Source organism: Callionymus lyra, chromosome 17, assembly GCF_982586985.1.
Source record: "Callionymus lyra chromosome 17, fCalLyr1.hap1.1, whole genome shotgun sequence".
Taxonomy (NCBI): Eukaryota; Metazoa; Chordata; class Actinopteri; order Syngnathiformes; family Callionymidae; genus Callionymus; species Callionymus lyra.
In genome coordinates this window covers 9506919-9533651 of record NC_141834.1, presented here as the reverse complement: position 1 = coordinate 9533651, position 26733 = coordinate 9506919, and the positions used below count along the sequence as shown (strand labels likewise).

The following is a 26733-nucleotide window of genomic DNA, read 5'->3' as shown; positions in this document are numbered from 1 at the left end:
ATTTATTATTGACTTTTTTTTTAAAGTTTTTGTATGTATTCTTAATTTGCCTTTATCTTAAAATGGCTCTAAAACTTTATCTTTACGATCACAAAGAAATACATTTCACTGTAAAGTAAATCATGTATTGTATTAGATAAAAAATGCATGAAATATACGATAATAAATACAATATTAAAATATAATAGATAATATTTAGTAAAATAATCACAATTAGATTATTTTCAATAATTGTTCAGCCCTACTTTCGATACAACCAATACATTTTTGTCTTTTGTGGGGAGGAGAACCGAAGTTCAATAATAAGCCCAATGTGATGCCAAAACTTTGATTATCGTATTCAATAAAAACTGTTCTGATTAATTAATATCTCTCTATAAAACTGTGCAATGAAGGGAATTTTCAACCAGAAGATTAACTTTTCTAGTGAATCCATGTCTGTACATTCCTAGATCAGGCAATTCCATAGTTCATACTCGCTCATACATATAAATAAACCGTGAATGTACTTTAAGTTCTTTCCATCTACTTTTTAAGTCTCTAACGGTTTTTATTTCTGTGTGCAAAAGGGCCAAAAAGACTATACATCAACATTAACAGTAGCACATCTGAGTTGAGACGATCAATAACGATAATACATCATCTGAAAGGAATCAACACCCCCATGAATAACAGATTCATCATTTTATAAAGACTACATCTTTTTAATGGCATATCTTTCATGGTCTCCGCTAACTTCGCAAACAGTTTTGTCTAAATTCTGATTAATGTGGTTTCAGGGAATGTTTAATGTTGTGTTTGACTGATTTATGAGCACATTCAATTTTTGACAGTTTAACGTCTCACGCCTCCCTATTCGATCAAATTTATGAGCAAACATTTACCAAGTTTTATTGAAAGATTAGCTGTCATACTTTTAAAAATGTGCTGAGTTGACAAAAAAAACAATAGCTAAAGTATAAAGAGTTCAAAGCAAGTTCTTTTAATGGGTTTTACCGTTCTTAGTTAACTGCCTCTTGGTATTTTTTAATTATCTTTCTTGTAGGTATTAACATTTTCTTACTAAAACAAATTGCTATTAACACATTTTTTCTTACCTCAATGTCAAACTTAATTTGAAAGAAACCTTTCAATACTGTTAAATAAATCAAGTATTTCTTAATGGTTTAATGGCGGCACACAGACGAATATTCTCCAATTATCTTTCTAATAACTCTCTGTTTGACTAAGGTATAAAAAAGAATTCCCTTTCTAATGGCAAACTTGAATTAAGATTCTGAATCGGGTTGAAAGAGAAGTTGAAGGGAATGCAGTTCAATCAAAGCATAAACGCTAATTCCCTCCAAAAAAAGGATTGAAACGGCATCAAAATACAGTAGGACTGAAAAGCCCTGAAGGTTATTGAAGGTCGTTTTTCATTAGTATCTCTAATCTGTTTGGGAAAACATTCCATACTGAGAAAGCTGAGCCTGTTTACCCTCAATCCCATCTGGTCGTCTGCGCCGCCGCTGTCGAGACGATGTCAGCGCGGAGCGCAGGCCAAGAATGGAAGTGTCCCGGCGCCGGTTGCCGGGAGTTTGGCTGTCAGAATGTCAGGAGGGCTGGAGGAGAGCGCTGTGCCAGGTGGTGCCGCCTGTTGACACCCCGGCTGGCGGTGGAAGCGAAGGGGAGGGCAGGTGTCTGGCTTTTTTGCTGCTCTCAGCCCAAATTGGTGTTTTCCAGACCGGGAATGTCAGTCCGTTTAGCACGTAGGATGTTTGCTTGTGTCTGCGACACCAAATCCTCGTAAAACCCTGAAGGAAACGCATGAACTTCTACGTCTAGCGAGGTTTTTTTTGGTTTTTTTCAGTGATCCGGAGTGACATCAGCCTTTACCCGAAAGCTGCTTTTTAGGTTCTTGTTCTTGCTAGCATAGAGGACTGAACTGTGTTGGAAGTATAACTATTAGCTATTGCCTCGTCATCGGCCATTAAATGTTATTTTTATGACTTCGATTTTACGAAGAAGGGCTTGACTTCTTACCTATTGCAAAACAAAGCAAAGGTATTTCTCTACCTCTAATTTCAAACCAATATTAAAGTTGGGAGTTAAATACGTATTCTGCACTGTTTATCACCATTGGCATCTTCTGTTGTTCAGTCAAAGTAAACGAGTGAAAGGCTTCGTCAGTAGTCGGTCTAGGAATTCTGCACGATCCAGGAAAGCATGAGCAATGGTCTGTTTTGAGTCGCCATGTTTTTATGGCAAGCCGATACGGACAAAATAGTGTATAAGTACTGCCATCAGGGATCCATTTGTATGCATGTGTGTTGCATTGAAAACAAATATTGAAGGATGTATTGTCTCATTGAATCTAAAATGGAGTCTGTGTACATTTACTCTAAAACATCAGGATGTTTTCTACGACGTGTACAATCAGTTGAAACATGGCACAACTATTTAGCCTGTGATAAACTGGGAGTTTCCAAAATAAACCAGCGTTTTGCAGGACAAACATTTTTTACTCCCATCATCGACACAAACAAATCTGGACGCCACGCCATGGGCTTTATAAATAAAGTTTTCTATTTTGAATGCAACGCACACGCGCAAATGGATCGCCGATTTCCCAGATCGTTTTCTCCGCTATATTTTTGTCTCAATCCAGTTGTCGTCAAAGCATGGAGGATCGAAATATGTCATTGCATTGGATCATGCATATTTCCCATAATGTGTACTTATGCACCCCAATACAGCCAACAAACTAGCAACACATATACGATATATAAAGCGTATGTTTGGGAACATACTGGCTTTCAAATTAAAATGCATTACATTTGAGTCTCATTATTTAAAAAATGGAATATAAGAAGTTGTTTTCAATCAAATGGTTTGGGTCTGTCATTTTATTTTAAGTAATTATATGGTGTGTTTTTTTTAACTGTTTAGGATATTAATATATGACAATATCTTAACAAGTATTATGACGTGTATTGTTATTTTAGTATTAATATCCACTCATTAAACTGTACAATGTTTGAGATTTGTTTAATCTATTATTGAATAAAAACTTACTTTAGTTCTCACTGAAGAACAATTGTTTTTTATTTATTTTAAAGAATACAAAGTTAGTATTACTCTTACTTTGACGAATCCTTTGACCAGGACATTTTTTTTTATTTTTTAGATCAATCTCTTTCCTCATAATTATTTTTAACCATTTTAACGAAAAGTAAAAAACACTTCCCACTAAATATTGTTTCCAGGATTATTGAATCCTGATTTGCACTTTGTGGCATTTTTTAATAGAGCGCCACAAAAAGCAGTTAGTTAAGCCCTTAATCTCCTAAATTAATTGCTTATTTAGGGGCTATTTTGGGTTTTGTGGCGCCAGAAGTTGGCGGGCAAATTACATTTTTAAAGACAAAAGCGAACTTTAATTGCACTTTGAGAGTTGAGTTGAGTTTTCTTTTTTTTCACATACTTTTTTGAATAGGTTTATGCAGTTATTGAGATGAACTTATCCAGGAGGACCAAGTAATTACGACTATATCTCAGTTGAAAGCTGTAATTAATACATTATTAAACAAAACAAAACACATCTGAGAAACGTTTGTATTTGTTCTTCATTTAATAGAAAGCTCTAAATCTTTTCACTGCATATTGTTTTGGTTATTAATATTAATGTGGTGTTATTACCATTCCAGACCACTTTTATTGTTGTTAATGCAAAACATTGTAATTTATAAACTTATAACCCCAAGATTATTAAACCAAGTATGATTTTGTCAATTATTTGTAAACATTTTTCAGATTTTCTTTCTTTAATTTCTTAATTATTGTTGCATATTTAATTCATTATAAATGGGCTTAAATATTTGTGTAAACGTAAAGACACAAAATCCCTTTTGTTGAAGAATTATAAGTTATATTTTAAAAGTAAGCAGTGTTGACACTAATGTTAAACTATACTTTTGTGGTAAGTATTTTTGTAGCATTGTAATTTATTGTTAAAACACTATGATCGATTCATCATTGATTTTAATTAATTTTAAAATTATTAACCGCAAATATAACCGAGATAAGTGAGTTTAGTTTATATTTTTGTTCATTCACAATAGTGACATATCAGGTTGATTGACATGTAACACAAATGTGTCTTCATAAAGTATTTTATAAGTTGTTTATACGTGATAGTTCTAGTCATTTACAATATGATTGTTTTTGAATCCGATCCTTCAGTTTCCACCAACAGGGCTGAATATTGCTGTTCTTTTGTCTAAATCATCAGCACTTATTTTATACCTGAGGTTTTATTGTTATTTTCTGTCAGCAAACGCATCAAAATACGAGTATTACACACACTACAGTCAATGAGTTTTCCTCACTGCGAGTATTTGTCTTGTCCAGGATACGACTCCCAGTTGTTTTCTCATATCCTCGCTGCAGCAAGTGGACAGAAGCTCCCACTGTGCTCCAAATGAAAGGTTCAAACAGGGGAGGCTGGTTGCCTGATCATTGCAACAATTGCCACGGAGGCACCGGCCGGATTTGAAGTTTCACTTCTCAATATGGCTCCTCTGAGCAACTTACGTGTAATCACTGATGAAGAAAAAAGGCTGAGGCGCCCCGGAGGACGCCGAGAGCAAATGTTTAGCTGGAGCTCTGGTTCAGGCTCACTCTCTACGCTGCACAGTTTCAGTCGACTCAATGTTACGTTTAATTACCTCACAAAAAAAACAAACCTTGAGCAATCGTCATGATGGCGTCGACGCGGCGTCACGTACGAGACAAAGATGCCCTGCAGAGGCTTTTGTACAGAATGGGCCTGTTTTACAGGTTGAATGAAAGAATGGACATCATTTCTAATTTCCTCCCCGAGAGCGTTTGACCTTCTCGCTGCGACCTGGCGCGGCAGGTGCTGGTGTAGCTACCAGATCCACTCAGGTTGTCAGATCAGTTCAGGGTCCCCGTGGCTGCTTGTATGGAGATATGATGATGATGGTGTGGAGCGAGGAGGGTCGGCGGTGGACGACTGGGTTGGATCATTGATTTATAAAACAGGTTCTGAATATTGTTTATTGAATCATTATTATCTGTTGTTTATTCCTATATTTATTTTTTACCTTTTGTTAAATGACATGCATTAATAATTACAAATAAAATAATGATATTTAAAAGGGAGCTAAGGCAAAGCATACCTCTGTCAAGGAGCCAATTTAATATTGTATACAATTTTCATAATATCTTTTATAAAATGGAAGGTTTTTCCAGAAATATTCTAAAACAATTTTGAAGGAACATTAGTAGCATATTAACATGTGAAAGTTAGAGTCAATAATCATTATTTTCAGAAAATGTTAAGTCTATTTTGAGAATCTTTGTTTTGGTTTTAAACCAGCAAAATTACTTTTTACCGCTAAAAGCATTTGAAAACAACTATTCTAATATTGTTACCGTTTAAAGCGTAAAACTAAACGTAAAATGTTTTCTCTAAGAAATAATTTTCCCCATAAAAATGTGTCCTATATTTTTGTCAAGCTCTGTATATGAAAAAAATAATAATATTGTGACTCTGATATTGTTTAGGAGGTCGGGCCAAATGTCAAGGGGCCAATGTTTGTGGAGCACTGCTTTAAAGTTTCAATTCCAGCTGATAAAAAAAAAAACAGAAATTGTGTTGAAATTGTGTCTATTAAGTTAATTTTCTTATAGTAAACGTACGTTTTTTTTTATTACTTAGTTTTTGTCCCACGCTATTGAATGCACCATAGCGTCCTACATTATCCAACAACATACAACTCTCTTATCTCATTTTAATCAACGTAAATTATTAAAGCATAGTTTCTATTTTGTGCTTCACTTATTAAGAATTAAACAAATAAAAATATATCTTTTTTTAAATATTATCATTTGTATCGCCTTTTCCTCACATAGTAAAGGCTTTCTGACGAATACAAGAAACCTACTGTCATACCTCTGAAGGTCAACTTATTTTTAATAGTATTATTATTCCTACCGCAATATGTAAATGAACCAAACGTCTTGCAGTGCGAGGCTTTCAGAGCCGTGGCGAAGATAATAGTCGGAAAAATAATGAGTCAAAGGCACGTTGTTGTGTAACCGTTGTTATTCAGAACTCTAATCTAGCATCTGTGCGGAGATGAAAACCCAGTCGCTCCGTGCCACAAATGTGAGTGGGTAGGCGGGAGTTGTGCGCCGCTAAAATTAAAATTCATGCACAGGTGTCGTCTCTGGAAACTTTTTAAAGACACATAAAATTACATTTTTTCTGCTAAAGGAAGGAGGGTGTGGGAAAAAAAAGGTAAAAACTTTTTGCTGTAGGTGTTGGAATTGGTGTCTTGTAGCAGCGGCTGTCACACTGACTCACCCGCTCAGATTAAAACACACACACACACACACACACACGTAGAAGGCACGCACACTCAGCAACATCTTCAGGGCATTAATCATGCTCTATTGCAGGCTAGCATCCATCTCTCTTTCTCTGGCTGGGCTCAGATTTAGTCAGTGTCAAACTCTGCTGTTTTCATGCTGAGAAAAAAAATCACCCGTCTCATAGCAGTACAGCTTTGCTTCACTTTACATCATTTATCACGCTCAAAGCTGTTGTTTGCTCGGGCAGATTTTCCAGAGCAATGTTGAATATCTCTGGCATACAGACATGCAAGTTCATGGTTTCACCGAGGCTGTGTTAGCGTTAGCGTTGATACTGATACGCATCCCGATACATGAGCGATGATACGGTTACTGAAGTAACGATAGTATATTGTAGTAATGCTTGAGTACTTGACTCTGCTTTAAAATACATTGTTTTTTAGATCTGTGGATGCAAAATATTATGAAGGGACTGTCTGCAAATAACTAAAAACAAGTTGAGGGATGAAAAAAGTTTATAAGAGTTGTAGACACTCCCTTAGTCTGCTTATCATTGTTGTTATATTGTAAAAAATAAATACATTTGATGGAATACCTTGAGAAATGCTCAAAGGAGAAAATATGGCTTACATAAACGAGTTGAATCACTAATTCACAAGGGACTGTCTTCCGATAACCAATTACAAATTTGAGGGAGAAACTTCTTGATGAAGTTAAGATTAATAAATTGAGTACTGACATTTGTGGACACTCCCTTAGTCTGCTTCATAAACATGAGTGTGTTTTGTATTGTTGACAAATAAATACATTGAATTGGATGTGACAGATTCCTTAATAAAAAAAGCCTTGAATGAAAAAGGATGTCTTTTTAGTTGTTTTTTAAAATTACAAATCTAAATGGTTTTCGGCTCAAGAGTTAATTCAATCAAGAATATTCCGAAGGGGCCGTCTGCCAAATAATGAAAAGAAGAAATTGGGGGAAAAATACTTGCTGAAATAAAACTGAGGAAAATAACATATGCAATTCATAGACTAAAAAAAAGCTTCTGTAGTTTAGTGTAACCTCTCATCCTCAGTCATCGGCAGTATCATGCAGGATTTTATTGTTCCTTTAGCTTTGGAGGACTTGCTGCTATCTAGTGGTTGGAGGTTTAATTGCAACACAAAAATGATGGTAATTGTAAATTAAACATTTGATTTTAGACACTTTGTTAAAATTTAAACCATAATCGAATTATAATATGCCCAATTAATTAGGATTTGAAAGGCAAACATATATATTTTTTTAATTTGTTGTTTCAAATATCGATTTAAAAACCATTCCGATGTTTGAATGTATCAATATCAGATACCATTCCTAGTTAACGTGCGTTTCTTTTGATGTGCCTTGCAGGAGATGGAGGAAAGAATCCAGCATTTTGATACATTCCTGTGAGACGCTCACTCATCAGGTTGAAAATCCTCAACCAAACCCGGGACCACCAAGTCACACACGAACCAAGCGGGAGAAAAAACCCTGGACGCACGGAGAAAAAAAAGAAGAAAAAAAACGACAACAAACCCAGCACCTGCTCCTGGTCGGAGAGAGACGACGTCTAGGGCGGGAACATTCTTTGGTGCTATCATCTCAGGAACCTGGACTGAACCAGATGCATACTACACAACCAACCCTAACCCCCCTGGAGGTGTGTCTCACTCGTACAACAACGCAGGCACACACACAACGACAGTGGTGCTTCAACTCCATGCTGCTCTACACTTGGAAAACGACCGACTACAAAAAGAAAACATATCGGGGTGATGTCAAAGATCAACACAACTGTGCTCACACTCGCTCCCCCCCTACGGTGCATACATCTCCAGCGACACACACCACCAGCAGACGAGCGCAGTTAATGTTCCGCATCACTTATGTATGTTGCTGAGCCAATCCTGCCCTTGAGCAGAGAGAGCGTTGCACCGCGGGCCAGCTATTATGCGCCTCTTCTTCTTTTTTTTTTTTTTTTTAAGCTATTTCAGCGACCGGTTCAATATCTGAGCCACCGTCAAGGATACTCACCCCGAAGAGTAGTTTACGGAGAAGTTTGATGAGGTTAGCGCGGCGGGACGAGAGCACATTATGTCCTCTCCATTACAGCCGTCGTCAGGTGTGAAAAGCTTTTAGCCCCGTTCAGTGTTCGGAGCCCCGTAGGTCGTCTGCGAAGAAGTTAGAATCTCGACGCTCTAACCCCCTCTGGTGTTCACTCCTAGACCCCCCTTTTTTTTTTTTGTATAGCTAAATAGTTGGTGTTAGCCGGTTCCCCTCCTCACAGCCCCGAATGTTTCCCCGTGTTCACTTGGAGCTGTTGAACTGGAACAGACTTTGCGCTGCCTAGTGTGTGCCTTATTTAACCTCATACGATTATATTCAGCCGGATCTTTTAAATGTATTCCACTCTCGGTCTCCCCACTGAGCACTCGACGATCTCACGGTTCGCAGGTTAAATACCTTCTTCTACTATCGAGCAATGATTCTGTTCCGTAATTCAGCACAAAAAAGCTTCTATCGCGACTATTTATTTTGATGCGGTGATAATTAAAATGCAGTTTTTCAGATTAATGGATGTATGAAAAGGAGATAAGTTGGCTTCTAGATGCAAATTTTGTTTGTTTTATAAAGGGACTGTCTGCAAAAAAACAAACGGGAGGCAGAAATTAAAATGAAGAAAATAGTTACTGAAATTTGTAGACACTCCCTTAGTCTGCTCCATTAACATCGTTGTGGTAATATTGTTAAAAAAAACAAACATTTGGATTGAATTTCATAAGACTGATCCCCGGACATGATATACCTCAAGTTGTATTGGTCAATAATATTCACAAGTCACTGTCTGCAATAGATAATTATAAAAAAAATTAAAATTAAAATGAGTGAGGAAATGAGAAATGAAATAATACTTACTGAAAATCGTATACAGTCCCTTAGTCTGCTGAATTGACTGAGACAATTTTATCACAAAACAAAAATGTTTATTGGCTCTAAAAGTAGTTTGGATCAAAAATATTTACAAGGGACTGTCTGCAAATAAATGAAAAAAAAAAGGTGAGGGCTAAAAATGCTTGCTGAAATAGAATGAAGGAATTATTATTGAAAATTGTAGACACTCCTTTAGCTTACTGCATATAAATGGGTGTTTTTGTTGTTAAAAAGTTAAGAAAGAAAAATGAATTAAATCGGATGAGGCATCCCTTTAAAAAGATTATAAGAGAAAAGATGGCTTCCGTATTTAAATTAAATGTTTTTGGCTCAAAAGTTGTGAAATGGTCAAATGCAATTCTCACAAGGGACTGTCTTTCAATAACTAATTGACAATTTAAGGGGAAAAAAATGTTTGCTGGATTTTAAATTCAAAACGATAATTTACATTTATAGACATTTTCTTAGATAAAAATCAGTTGGAAAGACGGATCCATTTTTCACCTTTTACACCGTGTCCTAATATCTTTGTAATTCATCAAGTCGCCCACTAACAAAAAAGGTCTGACATTTTCATATGCAAAAAAAAAACATTTTTGTGCCAAGTGTTTTTTTTCCCCCCCGCTTCCCTTAAAAGGTGCTCATCTCGTGCGTTTTCATACTTTGATACGTTTCCTTTCACGGGTCAGAACAAGGCAATTCTAGGCAATGCGAGTCACTGAAATCAACCTACGAGGCATTTTTTTTTTTTCTGGGCGCTTTTTGTCTTTCTCCGTCGCCGAAAAAACTTGAGCTCTTGTCAACGCCAGCAGAGGCCACATGCAAACCTGGTCACCTGGACTACTGCAGAGTGAGAAAACCAAAGCTACCTCAGCTTAATTTATCAGTTTACTGGGTACAAGAGTTTTTACGTTGACTAGAGACTGTCGGAACATCTCCAGGTACCGGACTCGTGCTGCAGTAATCCAAGGTTTTCTCCGTTTCATCTGAGCCGACCAAGAAACACGTTCACCCCAAACAAGTCGTCATCTCTTTGTCTATTTATTTTCTACTTTTACACCTTTTTTTTTTTATTACAAATGTTGTGTAGCGTTTGTGTAGCATTTTTACTTTTGGGCGTGTAAAGGTGGTAATAAAGGGTTTACAGGTTTCTCAGGTTCAACAACATCTTTTTCTCTTCTATTTATTTCAGTGTTTGTTTTCACGAGCCTTCGCAGACATACTGGAGGACGTCTGAACCAGACAAAACTGTTTTGTTTCTCTCTCCGCGCTTTCTTTTTGTTTTTGCCAAAATAATTCTTCTTACTTATACAAGTGTGTCTGGAACTGAAATCGACAAGTAGTTTAATGTCATACATTGTGACCCCCTCTAACCTCCCGTATGTGATAACAAACCATTGCTAGCCCTTTGGACTAACAACCAATTTTTGTCTGGTAGTCGAGACGACGAAGTCCAGTATGCAGAAGGATCAAGTTTGTGCTCTTTCTCTCCCTCTATCCCTCTCTCTCTCTTTCCCAAATGAAATGATCTTCCCAGTCTGTTTATGGCTTTTACTTTAGACTTTTCATAGCTCCATTTGAGTGTTTTAAACTCACCTGTTTGAAAATGTTTCTTTAGTGTAACTTATATTTGCAATTAAACTTTTACTGTAATTCTTAAATAAACTGCTGTGATATACTTGAATAAAGGTGCAAACTGTAAATAAAGATATTGATTCCCAGTCGGTTTTTTTGCTTCTTTTTTCTGGAGGATGGTTTTCTAATTAAAAATATACTCCAACCTTTAAACTTTTTTTTTATTTAGTCAATTAAATTATATTTTATTTATTTATTTAAATCTCAAGACATTTTACTGTTTAAGTAAGACTATATTGGAGAAAAGAAAAACTGGCAATGAGTGAATCGCAGTGTGACAGTGGTGAAGAAAAACGTCCTTATAGACGGCAGAAACCTCGAGCAGAACCAGACTCGTTGTTGATGGCCTGCTGCTGCGACTGGCCGGAGGGTATCAGACTACCCTGACTTTTACCCAAAATGTTTCATTTCCACTTTTATTTTAACGTTGTTTTTCTTTGTTCACGCTTAAGTACTTTACATTTTAATTCATTATGTTACTTTTTTTTAGTACTTTCTATTATAAATCAATTAAATTGTTTTTAAAACTGAATCAGTATCATTTTCAGGTGAAATAATTACATTTAAAGGATAAGAATAAAACATCTTAGCATTTGTTTAGACTCTTATAAAAATAAGGAAATCAATTTTCTCAATATATATTCCCCTTATTCAGTTTATCATTTTATTTTATGTTATTAACTCGTAATTTTAAAAAGGTTTTCTTAATTTTTCTCTCTCTGATTTAATGGCCCTTCACTCATACATGGGTTTGAAGAACTCTCTCTATTCATCTGATGATGTTGAATATTATTTAATTCAATTAAATGAATTTTATTTTGTTTTAATTCATTATCAATGTCATTTTATGTTGAAACAATTCGTATTAATCTTATTTTATTTCATTTTCTATTATTCATTCTATGATTCTTTAATTCTAACAAAAAGAAAAATCTGTCTTGTGTTTACAACACTTAATAAAAAAGCTCCCGATTCTGATTATGTGGCCCTCTGGGAAATTAAATCTTATTTCATTAGTGAGGGACCAAAACAGTTGGCTGACATGTTTTTTTTGGGGAACTGAAAACAGATATCTTGTCGATTTACACTTAAAAAAAAACTTGATCTATGCTAGAAGCATTTATTTGTTGGGTATTTTTTAAGGAGAAAATCCAAATTTTAACTATTATCTCCACAATTAAATCAATAGCATGTTGTCCATGTCGATTGCAATGGACGTTTGCTGCTCATTTAAATGAGGGAGAAGCCAAAGATTTTCAGATGATATTATGGTTTTAGCTAAAATAATTATTAAGTTTGTACATATGAAGACACAAAAATCCTCTATGTCGACTATATATACTGTATATGTCGACTTTTATCACACTCAGATTTTCTTGTTTGTTTGTTTTTTTTTACCTTAAATGCAGAACAAGCATTTGTTTAGTTTTTTAAAGTTCCATTACTTACTAGAATGTATCTAGAGCTACCAGTAAGAATCAAGGCATTACTAATCGATAACCCAGCTCTTCATCTTGTTTTTCTAAAACAAAAAAACATGAAAAAAAGAAGAAAACGACAACAAACATCTTTGTTCCTGAATATGTATTAGGTTTCAATAATAACAATTGTTCATTTCTCCTGTTCCGGGTACAGATTTACAGACATTTTTCAATCCAAGCTAAATCACTTTTTTGAGTTTTCTAAAAACATTTATACAGAATGGCCTTCAAGTTGTAAAATAAACATATATCCTTCCTGTATTTACACAACCCGGACGTCACGCGTGTGGGTTGTCAGTGAACTCTGTATAAAACGACACAAACTCAACGAGAAACGTGGAGAAAAAAAGAAGAAGAAGAAGGGGTTCAAATTAAAAGAACAGTCAGAGATGATTATTGTGCTTTTTTTTCTTTTTTTTTTTAAAGTTTTCGTTACTCCTCCGGACAAAAACGAATCGGATGCGGGTCGAATGAAGGACAAGAACGGACGGAACGATTCCCTCGGCGAGCTTTGGAATAATCTCGGAAAAAAACAAAATGGACGAACGACCGTCAAAAGGAAAAATTGACTTGAAAAACCCGTCGACGTGAGTTCACGGGCGGGGTCGTCGTCAACGAAAGGTGGTTTTTACTAAGAGGGGTCGGGGGGGGGGGGGGGACCCTGTGCCTGATGACAGGATGAACCTACGACTCTACATGATACGTACAGTACTGAAGGTCAGTCGCGTGACAAGGCTGAGTGGTTGAACATGAGTACATTCTGCACAGGGCGTTTTTTAAGGAGAAGGGGTCTCTCTAGGGTGGACGAGTCCAGAAGAAGAAGTCCCGGAGGGGGGGGGGGGCGGACCTGACGCTGCCATCAATTGGGAGCTCAGCTGGTGGTTTTTTTTTGTTGTTGTTTGTTTGTTGTTGTTTTTTTTTGGCGTCGGCGAAGGAGTAGGCAACTGGACGGTCGCGCTCATCCACTCTGAATGTACTTCTTGATGACCACGCAGCCGTGCCGGAAGAGCGGACACGGCAGCGACTGCAGGAGCGTCCAAGAGTTGCTGCTCGGGTCGAAGGTCTCCATGTTGCCGAGCGCCGGGCCCTCGCTGCTCACCACGCCCCCCGTGGCGTAGATCTTCCCGTCCAGGATGACGGCGCTGCGGAGGAGAAGAAGAACGTTGAAGGTTGTTTTTTATTATTGTTTAAAATTCACCTTTTGACGAGTGCTTGTCTGGGTAACGAGTTTTGCACTGTCGCTTTTATTTTTGATGTTAGGGTACAAATTATCCAAGATTTGAGCGTTATAAGGTTTTCCCCCTCATGCATAATTGTATATCAATAAAGAATGAAAAAGGTTAAACCCGGGTAACAAGCTGAGTGACTCTTATCTAAAAACATTTGCAGCAAATTTATCTCCCACACCTTCAAAAAAATATGCAAAAAAAAAGTTCAATTCTTCCTTTATTTGTCATTTAATTGTTTATGTTTTGTTTGTTTAACTTATTTTTTTTCAAATATGAATTTGAAGTTTGTGTAAACGTGCTACCTCACATTGAGCCAGAGTGGAGGTTAAACCCGGGTAAAAATCTGAGTGACTAATACCTGATTTTTTTTTATTGTTTCTGTCAAAACAGGGATTCACTATAGTGTGAAACAACACATTTGCAGTGAATATATCTGCCACACATTAAGAAGTTTGGACCCTTCATATTTAGATTTAATTGTAAATCTAGAATTGTACACAGATAAATGCAAGTATGTATGTACAATTCCAAAAGATTCCTAGGAAGTATTCTACTTCCTGGGTGTACAGGAAGTAGAATACTTCCTGTTTTCCCTTCAAATACTAATATCCTTTTGTACATTTAATCTATGTTGAACCTGTTTTGAATCAGACAACAATTAAAAGTTTGTGTAACCGCTACCATGCATTGAACTACCATGGAGGTTAAACCCGGGTAAAATACTGAGTGATTCATACCTGGAATTTTTCTTTCTAGGCTAACGGAGGGAAGAGTTTGAGGCAACAAACTGATCACAAAAAGTCTTTCTAAGACAAAAATTGTAGTAATCTTTTTTACAATATACTTGGAAAATACTAAGAGGTGGAATACTTTGAATACTGTACATCTGTATGAACGTGCTGGCGATATGAGGAAGGGAAACAGGAGTTTGTGTGCAGAGAGGATTAAAAACTTGGGCTGTAAGCTGATTAGTGCTTTGTACTTCTGCTGGGCTTTGGCACGATCTGCATTTACATAAAGGTAACAAACTCACACACACACACACACACACTGACTCACACACACACACAGCAAACAACATGCAGTCCTATTACTCAAACTCACAACACTGCTGGGACTGGAAACAGATTATTACATAAAGCCTAAATCTACTCAGGGAGGAAGCGCAGCTGATCCAAAAAGCAGAGCGAGTTGAGGGCAGAGCCTGGAGCTGGTGATAAAGCGAGTGTTGGGTGAAGTATCTGCTCCTGCACGGTGACCCGCTCTGGAGACAGGGCCTCCGTCGACAGAGTTCACTTCCGCCTCGTTCCCTTCTTTGTTGGGTTTAGTTAAATGTAGCAGAACTGCCGCCTGCCGCGTCAATGCCGGAGCCGATCAATAACTGACGACGCTCCGATGTGTGATGTTGTTGTCGGCATGTGCCACCGGCGCCCTGTGGTTCCATTTTTTTCCTATTATTTTTTATTTTCCGGTAAACTGGGCGATCCTGTTGTTCAATAATCTGGGATTATTCACTGTTATATTCACTCCAACGGTTTCAAATCACAGTGTTGGACGTTAATTATTTACGGCCAGAGCCATGACTGCAGGATTTAAACTAGCGACCGGAGCGATGGTGTTTGTGTTAATAGACACTGGATGAGACATTTGTTTCTTTAATTTAAACACATTTACAACACTGATGACGTGTTTAAGTTGCACCAAGAGTGTTTGCTGTAACAAGTTCATCCGGCTAAACCAGTGACCTCCGGGAATAGGCCGGATGACAACCATGAATAGTATGGCGACTGCTGGAGAGACAGCCGACAACTGGAAAGACAGTAACCGGGGCAGTGAGGGTCAGCAACCCAAGGTGCAGCTCCCAAGAGAGAGCACCCACAAGAAGCTACGGAAAATTCCACTATATTATACCCCCAGGGGTGCCCGAGAGGCGGGGAGGATGAGCCCCCTAACAGGACGGATAAACAGGTTACGAACATTGCTAACGGAAAAACAAAAACCAGCATGGCCTGAAGATCCACCAGGCCAAAATGAAATGTCTGACGGGGAAGCAGGTGAAGCAACGCACAGGTCCAGTACCTGGTGAGACGCAGGAGGAGCCCGACTTGGAGGCAACCCACAGTGCCCAGAGGCTCCACAAGCCCCAACCCATGCTAGGCTTTCAGAACACCGCCATGTCAAGTGGCCTGCTGCCAACAAGGAAAGAGAGTGGCTCCAGTTTGATGAGGATCAGGATCAAGTCCTTGAAGAGACTGCAAAGGGAGATGTAGACCAGAAGTTGCGGACGATGGCTGCAATGATCATCAGCATCGGTGCGGAAAGGTTTTGGCATAAAGGAACAACAGCCAACCAGAGGTCGAGGGGAGCCAAACAGAAGGGAGTTGAAGATTAGCAGGAACAGTAACGTCGACATTTCATCGGCTTGAGAAGGGCATTATCACCGGATGCACTATTTCGGTGATATTGTTTGCCTTGGCCATGAATATGGTGGTGAAGTCAGCAGAAGTGGAGTGCAGAGGCCCACTCACCAACTCTGTCATGCGGCAGCCCCCCATCAGAGCATTTATGGATGACCTGACAGTGACTACAACATCAGTCCCGGGCTGTAGATGGATCCTGCAAGGCCTAGAGCGTCTTATTAGCTGGGCACGGATAGACTTCAAGCCATCCAAGGTCACTAGTGGTGATGAGGGAGAAGGTAACAGACAAGTTTCCCTTTACGATAGGAGGTGTCCGGATCCCAACTTTGAGAGAGAAGCCAGTAAAGAGCCTGGGCAAGATCTACGACTGCACCTTAAAGGACACCGCAGCACTCCAGGCAAGTTTAAAGCCTGGATCTACCGACTCCTCTGGCCACTGCTGGTGTATGATGTGCCAATGACCACCGTTGAGTGCTTTGAGAGGAAAGTGAGCTGTTTCCTCAGGAAGTGGTAGGGCCTACCCCGAAGCCTCAGCAGCATTGCCCTGTACGGGAAAAACAACAAACTAAAACTGCTTCAGTAGTCTGACGGAGGAGTTTATGGTTACCCGAGCTAGAGAGGTGCTGCTGTACAGGGACCAAAAACAATGACTCCTCGGCAGGCATAGAAGTGAGGACCGGCACGAAGTGGAAGTCTCAGGAGGCTGAGGCCCGGTTGCGACACAGTGAGCTGGTGGGAACAGTAGCATCTGGAGGGGCAGGTCTCGGAAGTAACCAAAGACCTCGCTACAAAAAGTCCAAGGGAAAGAAGAGGCGACAACTGATCCAGGAGGAGGTCCGAGCAGGGGTGGAGGAAGCCTGCTGCAGTAGGACAGTAGGGATGCGACAGCAGGGCGCATGGATCCGATGGGAAGAGGCAGCTGACCGGAAGATCTCATGGTCAGAGCTATGGAGATACATCTCTGTCTATCTGAGCCAGATCGGATCAAGTTCCTTATACAGTCGGTGTATGATGTACTCCCAAGCCCATCCAACCTCTTCCGCTGGGGCTTAGCCGAGACCCCACTGTGCTCTCTCTGCCAGAAAGCCGGATCGTTGGAGAACATCCTAAGCTGCTGCCCACGTGCACTTGGAGATGGGCGTTACCGTTATATTAAACCAGGTGCTGCGGGTCATTGCAGAGGTCATCAGCACAGGCATCTCCCCCAGCAAACATAAACAACCAACAGCGCAGGACTCAAGCAGGGGGGCTGCTTGCAACAGCTCGGGACTGGCAGCTGAAGGTGGACCTAGGAAGACAGCTCAAGTTCACTGATAACATCGCGGTGACCAAACTCAGGCCAGACATAGTCCTGGTGTCTGAAACAAAAAAGCAAGTGGTCCTGCTGGAGCTGACTGTCCCCTGGGAACATCGGATGGAGGAGGCCTTCGAGAGGAAGAGGGCCAAGTAAGAGGAGCTGGCAGGCGAATGCCGAATCAGGGGATGGAGGACGCGATGCAACCCAATCGAGGTCGGGTGCAGAGGGTTCGTCGGGCAAACTCTCATCAGGGCACTCAAAATGTTGGGAGTGAAGGGACTGCAGATAAGGAAAGCCACCAGAGACATAACCGACGCAGCAGAAAAAGCGTCAAGGTGGCTGTGTATCAAGCGGGGAGATCCGTGGGCTAAACAAGCTACTTAGACACAAGCTGGGGTCTGATCAACCCTGGCTGGGTCACCTGGGCGAGGGTGTCTGTTGCGGGACCCGAAACACCCTATGAACCCAGGATACAACACTGATGATATGTGTAAGTTACACAAGAGTGTTTGCTGTAACTAGTTTACATTTTCAATATCGTGTGTTTTAAAGACATTTTGTTTTGATAAAACATAACAAAAAAAATGTATGTTATTTTCAGTAAAAAATAGTTTCCTAAATGCTTAAAATGTGTTTTTTTTGAGGCTCGAAAAAAGGTCTATTTCGAATGATTTTTTTCACTCAAACTTTAAAAAATGGGCAAAAATCGACGTGTCCGAAAATGGAAAAAAAGGTCGGAATACTTAAGTATGATATCAGACGCACCAAGTGAGCGCATAAAATTGTTGCCTAAATGCTTAAAATGTTGTTTTTTGAAGGCTCAAAAAAAGGTCTATTTCGACCGATTTTTTATACTCAAACTTTAAAAAATGGGCAAAAATCGACGTGTCTGAAAATGAAAAAAAAGGTCGGAATACTTAAGTATGATATCAGACGCACCATGTGAGCGCATAAAATTGTTGCCTAAATGCCTAAAATGTTGTTTTTTTTAGGCTCGAAAAAAAGGTCTATTTCGACCGATTTTTTTCACTCAAACTTTAAAAAACGGGCAAAAATCGACGTGTCCGAAAATGGAAAAAAAGGTCGGAATACTTAAGTATGATATCAGACGCACCATGTGAGCGCATAAAATTGTTCCCTAAATGCTTAAAATGTTGTTTTTTGGAGGCTCGAAAAAAGGTCTATTTCGACCGATTTTTTATACTCAAACTTTAAAAAATGGGCAAAAATCGACGTGTCCGAAAATGGAAAAAAAGGTCGGAATACTTAAGTATGATATCAGACGCACCTTGTGAGCGCATAAAATTGTTGCCTAAATGCTTAAAATATGGTTTTTTTGAGGCTCCAAAAAAGGTCTATTTCGACCGATTTTTTTCACTCAAACTTTAAAAAACGGGCAAAAATCGACGTGTCCGAAAATGGAAAAAAAGGTCGGAATACTTAAGTATGATATCAGACGCACCTTGTGAGCGCATAAAATTGTTGCCTAAATGCTTAAAATATGGTTTTTTTGAGGCTCCAAAAAAGGTCTATTTCGACCGATTTTTTTCACTCAAACTTTAAAAAACGGGCAAAAATCGACGTGTCCGAAAATGGAAAAAAAGGTCGGAATACTTAAGTATGATATCAGACGCACCATGTGAGCGCATAAAATTGTTGCCTAAATGCTTAAAATGTTGTTTTTTTTAGGCTCGAAAAAAGGTCTATTTCGACCGATTTTTTTCACTCAAACTTTAAAAAATGGGCAAAAATCGACATGTCCGAAAATGGAAAAAAAGGTCGGAATACTTAAGTATGATATCAGACGCACCATGTGAGCGCATAAAATTGTTGCCTAAATGCTTAAAATGTTGTTTTTAGAAGGCTCAAAAAAAGTTCTATTTCGACCGATTTTTTATACTCAAACTTTAAAAAATGGGCAAAAACCGGTGTGTCCGAAAATGAAAAAAAAGGTCGGAATACTTAAGTATGATATCAGACGCACCATGTGAGCGCATAAAATTGTTGCCTAAATGCTTAAAATGTGGGTTTTTTGAGGCTCGAAAAAAGGTCTATTTCGACCGAATTTTTATACTCAAACTTTAAAAAATGGGCAAAAACCGGCGTGTCTGAAAATGAAAAAAAAGGTCGGAATACTTAAGTATGATATCAGACGCACCATGTGAGCGCATAAAATTGTTGCCTAAATGCTTAAAATGTTGTTTTTTTTAGGCTCGAAAAAAGGTCTATTTCGACCGATTTTTTTCACTCAAACTTTAAAAAATGGGCAAAAATCGACGTGTCCGAAAATGGAAAAAAAGGTCGGAATACTTAAGTATGATATCAGACGCACCTTGTGAGCGCATAAAATTGTTGCCTAAATGCCTAAAATGTTGTTTTTTTTAGGCTCGAAAAAAAGGTCTATTTCGACCGATTTTTTTCACTCAAACTTTAAAAAACGGGCAAAAATCGACGTGTCCGAAAATGGAAAAAAAGGTCGGAATACTTAAGTATGATATCAGACGCACCATGTGAGCGCATAAAATTGTTGCCTAAATGCTTAAAATGTTGTTTTTTGAAGGCTCGAAAAAAAGGTCTATTTCGACCGATTTTTTTCACTCAAACTTTAAAAAATGGGCAAAAATCGACGTGTCCGAAAATGGAAAAAAAGGTCGGAATACTTAAGTATGATATCAGACGCACCTTGTGAGCGCATAAAATTGTTGCCTAAATGCTTAAAATGTTGTTTTTTTTAGGCTCGAAAAAAGGTCTATTTCGACCGATTTTTTTCACTCAAACTTTAAAAAATGGGCAAAAATCGACATGTCCGAAAATGGAAAAAAAGGTCGGAATACTTAAGTATGATATCAGACGCACCATGTGAGCGCAGAAAATTGTTGCCTAAAGGCTTGAAATGTTGTTTATTGAAGGCTCGAAAAAAGGTCTATTTCGACCGATTTTTTTCACTCAAACTTTAAAAATGGGCAAAAATCGACGTGTCCGAAAATGAAAAAAAAGGTCGGAAAACTTAAGTATGATATCAGACGCACCATGTGAGCGCATAAAATTGTTGCCTAAATGCTTAAAATGTTGTTTTTTGGAGGCTCGAAAAAAGGTCTATTTCGACCGATTTTTTTCACTCAAACTTTATAAAATGGGCAAAAATCGACGTGTCCGAAAATGAAAAAAAAGATTGCAATACTTAAGTATGATATCAGACGCACCAAGTGAGCGCATAAAATTGTTGCCTAAATGCTTAAAATGTTGTTTTTTGGAGGCTCGAAAAAAGGTCTATTTCGACCGATTTTTTTCACTCAAACTTTAAAAAATTGGCAAAAATCGGGGTGTCCGAAAATGGAAAAAAAGGTCGGAATACTTAAGTCTGATATCAGACGCACCATGTGAGCGCAGAAAATTGTTGCCTTAAAGCTTAAAATGTTGTTTTTTGGAGGCTCGAAATAAGGTCTATTTCGACTGATTTTTTTCACTCAAACTTAAAAAAATGGGCAAAAATCGACGTGTCCGAAAATGAAAAAAAAGGTCGGAATACTTAAGTATGATATCAGACGCACCATGTGAGCGCATAAAATTGTTGCCTAAATGCTTAAAATGTTGTTTTTTGGAGGCTCGAAAAAAGGTCTATTTCGACCGATTTTTTTCACTCAAACTTTAAAAAATGGGCAAAAATCGACGTGTCCGAAAATGGAAAAAAAGGTCGGAATACTTAAGTATGATATCAGACGCACCTTGTGAGCGCATAAAATTGTTGCCTAAATGCCTAAAATGTTGTTTTTTTTAGGCTCGAAAAAAAGGTCTATTTCGACCGATTTTTTTCACTCAAACTTTAAAAAACGGGCAAAAATCGACGTGTCCGAAAATGGAAAAAAAGGTCGGAATACTTAAGTATGATATCAGACGCACCTTGTGAGCGCATAAAATTGTTGCCTAAATGCTTAAAATGTTGTTTTTTTTAGGCTCGAAAAAAGGTCTATTTCGACCGATTTTTTTCACTCAAACTTTAAAAAATGGGCAAAAATCGACATGTCCGAAAATGGAAAAAAAGGTCGGAATACTTAAGTATGATATCAGACGCACCATGTGAGCGCAGAAAATTGTTGCCTAAAGGCTTGAAATGTTGTTTATTGAAGGCTCGAAAAAAGGTCTATTTCGACCGATTTTTTTCACTCAAACTTTAAAAATGGGCAAAAATCGACGTGTCCGAAAATGAAAAAAAAGGTCGGAAAACTTAAGTATGATATCAGACGCACCATGTGAGCGCATACAATTGTTGCCTAAATGCTTAAAATGTTGTTTTTTGGAGGCTCGAAAAAAGGTCTATTTCGACCGATTTTTTTCACTCAAACTTTATAAAATGGGCAAAAATCGACGTGTCCGAAAATGAAAAAAAAGATCGCAATACTTAAGTATGATATCAGACGCACCAAGTGAGCGCATAAAATTGTTGCCTAAATGCTTAAAATGTTGTTTTTTGGAGGCTCGAAAAAAGGTCTATTTCGACCGATTTTTTTCACTCAAACTTTAAAAAATGGGCAAAAATCGGGGTGTCCGAAAATGGAAAAAAAGGTCGGAATACTTAAGTATGATATCAGACGCACCATGTGAGCGCAGAAAATTGTTGCCTTAAAGCTTAAAATGTTGTTTTTTGGAGGCTCGAAATAAGGTCTATTTCGACTGATTTTTTTCACTCAAACTTAAAAAAATGGGCAAAAATCGACGTGTCCGAAAATGAAAAAAAAGGTCGGAATACTTAAGTATGATATCAGACGCACCATGTGAGCGCAGAAAATTGTTGCCTAAATGCTTGAAATGTTGTTTATTGAAGGCTCGAAAAAAGGTCTATTTCGACCGATTTTTTTCACTCAAACTTTAAAAAACGGGCAAAAATCGACGTGTCCGAAAATGGAAAAAAAGGTCGGAATACTTAAGTATGATATCAGACGCACCTTGTGAGCGCATAAAATTGTTGCCTAAATGCTTAAAATGTTGTTTTTTTTAGGCTCGAAAAAAGGTCTATTTCGACCGATTTTTTTCACTCAAACTTTAAAAAATGGGCAAAAATCGACATGTCCGAAAATGGAAAAAAAGGTCGGAATACTTAAGTATGATATCAGACGCACCATGTGAGCGCAGAAAATTGTTGCCTAAAGGCTTGAAATGTTGTTTATTGAAGGCTCGAAAAAAGGTCTATTTCGACCGATTTTTTTCACTCAAACTTTAAAAATGGGCAAAAATCGACGTGTCCGAAAATGAAAAAAAAGGTCGGAAAACTTAAGTATGATATCAGACGCACCATGTGAGCGCATACAATTGTTGCCTAAATGCTTAAAATGTTGTTTTTTGGAGGCTCGAAAAAAGGTCTATTTCGACCGATTTTTTTCACTCAAACTTTATAAAATGGGCAAAAATCGACGTGTCCGAAAATGAAAAAAAAGATCGCAATACTTAAGTATGATATCAGACGCACCAAGTGAGCGCATAAAATTGTTGCCTAAATGCTTAAAATGTTGTTTTTTGGAGGCTCGAAAAAAGGTCTATTTCGACCGATTTTTTTCACTCAAACTTTAAAAAATGGGCAAAAATCGGGGTGTCCGAAAATGGAAAAAAAGGTCGGAATACTTAAGTATGATATCAGACGCACCATGTGAGCGCAGAAAATTGTTGCCTTAAAGCTTAAAATGTTGTTTTTTGGAGGCTCGAAATAAGGTCTATTTCGACTGATTTTTTTCACTCAAACTTAAAAAAATGGGCAAAAATCGACGTGTCCGAAAATGAAAAAAAAGGTCGGAATACTTAAGTATGATATCAGACGCACCATGTGAGCGCAGAAAATTGTTGCCTAAATGCTTGAAATGTTGTTTATTGAAGGCTCGAAAAAAGGTCTATTTCGACCGATTTTTTTCGCTCAAACTTTATAAAATGGGCAAAAATCGACGGGTCTGAAAATGGAAAAAAAGGTCGGAATACTTAAGTATGATATCAGAAGCACCATGTGAGCGCATAAAATTGTTGCCTAAATGCTTAAAATGTGTTTTTTTTGAGGCTCGAAAAAAGGTCTATTTTGACCGATTTTTTTCACTCAAACTTTAAAAAATGGGCAAAAATTGAGGTGTCCGAAAATGAAAAAAAAGGTCGGAATACTTAAGTATGATATCAGACGCACCATGTGAGCGCAGAAAATTGTTGCCTAAAAACTTAAAATGTTGTTTTTTGAAGGCTTGAAAAAAGGTAGAATTTGACCTATTTTAACCAGTCAAACTTGTAAAAAAAAGGGCCAAAAATGAACGTCTCTGAAAATGGGAAATAATGTCGGAAAACTAAAGTATGATATCCGATGGATCATGGGGACGCAAATTAATGTTGTGAACATTTGTAAAAGACTGTTTTTTTTAAGTCTCAAAAAATAAAATTATACAGAATGCTGCATTTATTCTGGGTTTCTTTTAAGTTGCAAAATGTTTTTGAAAGTTAAATCAAAATAAAATTAAGTAGTATTATTTAAAATATAATTACGATGGTCATTTTTAACATCATATAATCTAAAAGGAAACCTTTTTTTTTACTTGTGTAATTTAAAATATAAATTTGTAATTAATTATTTTTTGTAAAATAAATATTTTGAATTCATTTTCTACATGATTCTTTTTTTTTGGTTCTGCAAGTTAAATCAAAATCAAACACGTAATTTATTTATACTTTAATATTATATTATATATATATATATATATATATACATATTTATATATATATATATATATATATATATATATATATACCGGTATATTTATTTATTTTTTATATTAAATATCTATACATTTATACACATATTTGTTGTATAATATATATTTTTAACATGGAATTTTTTTAAAGTCAAAGTCAAACATGTATCTTCTTTTTCTATTATTATTATTTTCTTTTTTTAAATCTATTTAATAGAAATTAAAAAAAAGTATAAAATATATTATTATTATATTGTATTACTACAATTCTACATGGTATTTTTTTAAGATTTCAATTTAAATATTAAATCATTCATCTTATTTTTGTATTATTTAAAATATATGTAGTGTTTTTTAACATGTTTTTTATTGTATGCGTGCCCACTAAAAAATACAAATAAAAATGCATTTTTGTATGATGTAAAAAAAGTTTTCTTATTTAGTTTTAGTATAATATATATTTAAATTATATTCTCTATAAGTTTTGTTTTGTTTATGTGCAGAGTTTAATAAAATTTAAACATTCATCTTCTGTTTCTATTATTTAAAATAAATATTTGATGTACAGTATATATATATATATTTTAATATATATATATATATAATATAATAAAGGCAATTCCTACATGTTATCCTTACATTTTGTTATGTGCTAAATTGCAGGTATATATATTTTTTCAGATGTATCTTCATTCTTAAAATTTAAATATTTATTTTATATATGAGTAGGACTAAAATTGAACTGTGATAATTATTTATTGATAATAATATTGGTTATATCGTTATTAAAAAAGCGTTCCACGCCAACTTTTGATCCAAGAAAAACTCCATAAATAACTGAAAAACATCAAGTTGCTCCCTGCACTTGTCACGATGACTCGTGAATCCATAGTAGAAGTGAATTGTTTGGCTATAAATGCACACTTAGACGTAATGAACGGTCTCACCTGCAGAACTGTCTGGAGTGATTCATGTTGGGCCCGGCCTTGATGTTGCCTTTGTCTGGGTCGTAGATGGTGGTGGCTCGGGCGTACGCTCCTCCCAGGATGAATATGAACCCATTTAGACTCACTGCAGGGGCGTATTTGTTATCTACAGACGGAGAGAAGGAAACACAAGGACGGATTTTTTTTGTTAAAGCGAAACACTAGCGCTATTGTTCGCATGTCATTCTCACACACAGCAGAAATTTCCATTCAGCATAACGGCATCAATTTGTTGTTTGGATTTTTTTTTTCTTCATTTTCTGCCGTCCCAGGGTCTCGACGCAACAATCATCAACATTCTGCTTATCACTCTACAGCTGCGGCGTTCTCCAGATTGCTTTAGAAAAGGATAGAAAAGGAGGAAGAATGGGGGGGAAAAACCAGTGAAAGATGGAGTTCATAAATCACCCGGCGTTATTGGGTTGCGCTCGGAAATATGTCGGGGGCTCGACGGCGGCGTAAAGAAGTTAGCTAAGTCGCGATGATTCACGGTTGCGTTCGCAGCGACTTGCATGAGAACAAAGGCGCCGGCGTGAGAGCGACACTTGAGTCAACAGGTGCGACGAAAGCTATGCCGTGTTTCAGTTCAAGTACACAACAAGGTCTAGTGACAAGTTTTAGCCTTTTTTTTAAGTGCAAGAAAATGTCAAAACCACTGGTTAGGATTTTCTGGTTGAAATTACTTTAGATTTTTTTCATAAAAAAAGGAGGTCTATTTATGATCTTAAAGTCTTATAGAGTCCAAAACCACTTGAGCAAAATGATCATGACGACTAACAGTCTATCACTGAAGGTTGCAGGGACGTGGGCAATACCATTAAGTCAAGGAAAAGGGGGCAAAAACCCCCATGAAACTTTAAATGCAAAGATTTTAAAAATAAAATTAAAACTATATGTATTAAATACTATGTAAGTGAAGATATCCAGGATTGCAGCTGCATTGTCATACATTGTAAGGGGGAAAAAAGGGGCAAAAGACCCTATGTATATTCAAATATATCTATGGAAAATTATCATGTAGTCCACTGACCTCTTATTGAAGGTTTCAGGGGGGGTGGGGGAGACAACTTGATCAGGTCATTGATCAGGACAAGGGGGGCAGAAGACCACAGGGAAATTCATATACTTTCAATTATTAGAAAATGATAACTCTATATATTAACCGCTATGTAAGAGAGAATAACATTATTTCAGCTACTAATTGTAAGGTGGGCAAAAGACCGCATGGAAAAAAAAAATGTTCCAATGTACCGTGCAGGTTTAGGGGTTAAACTACATGTATTACATACTATAAGGTTGATTTCCAGAAGATTTAAGCAACTTTTTAATCGTAAGGGGTTTGAAAGGGGGGCAAAGACCCCCATGAAAATTCATATAGATCAAATTTTGATGAAGACAACAGCTGGAAAATATGCATGTAGATAACTGAACTCTCAGTTAAGGTTTTACCACCGAAAGTCATTTCATCATGTGGAAAGAGGGCACAAGGGGGGACTAAAGACCCCCATGAAAATGTATGTCCCAATTTTGTTTCAGTTGAAACCATATGTAAGGTAGATTTACACAATTTGAAATCTTTTAGTTATATGGAAGGGGGCGAAAAGGGTTGCAAAAGCCTCATGAAAGATTAAACAT

The 26733-nt window shown here is 37.3% G+C and overlaps 2 protein-coding genes across 4 annotated transcripts in view; one reads left to right on the top strand and one right to left on the bottom strand.

The window, feature by feature from the left end:
- atad2b (ATPase family AAA domain containing 2B) overlaps positions 1 to 11055 on the top strand; it is a 62900-nt gene extending 51845 nt beyond the window's left edge. For both annotated transcript variants that reach the window (XM_087813061.1, XM_087813060.1), the window contains exon 28: positions 7772 to 11055. In XM_087813061.1, coding sequence (XP_087669187.1) covers positions 7772 to 7813 — 42 coding nt within the window. In that variant the 3' untranslated portion in view covers positions 7814 to 11055. The remainder of the gene's footprint in view (positions 1 to 7771) is intronic.
- Positions 11056 to 12647: 1592 nt separating this feature from the next.
- klhl29 (kelch-like family member 29) overlaps positions 12648 to 26733 on the bottom strand; it is a 379680-nt gene continuing 365594 nt past the window's right edge. For both annotated transcript variants that reach the window (XM_087813067.1, XM_087813068.1), the window contains exons 14-15: positions 25060 to 25204; positions 12648 to 13592 (exon numbers count right to left, since the gene is read on the bottom strand). In XM_087813067.1, the coding sequence (XP_087669193.1) occupies positions 13409 to 13592; positions 25060 to 25204 (329 nt within the window). In that variant the 3' untranslated portion in view covers positions 12648 to 13408. The remainder of the gene's footprint in view (positions 13593 to 25059; positions 25205 to 26733) is intronic.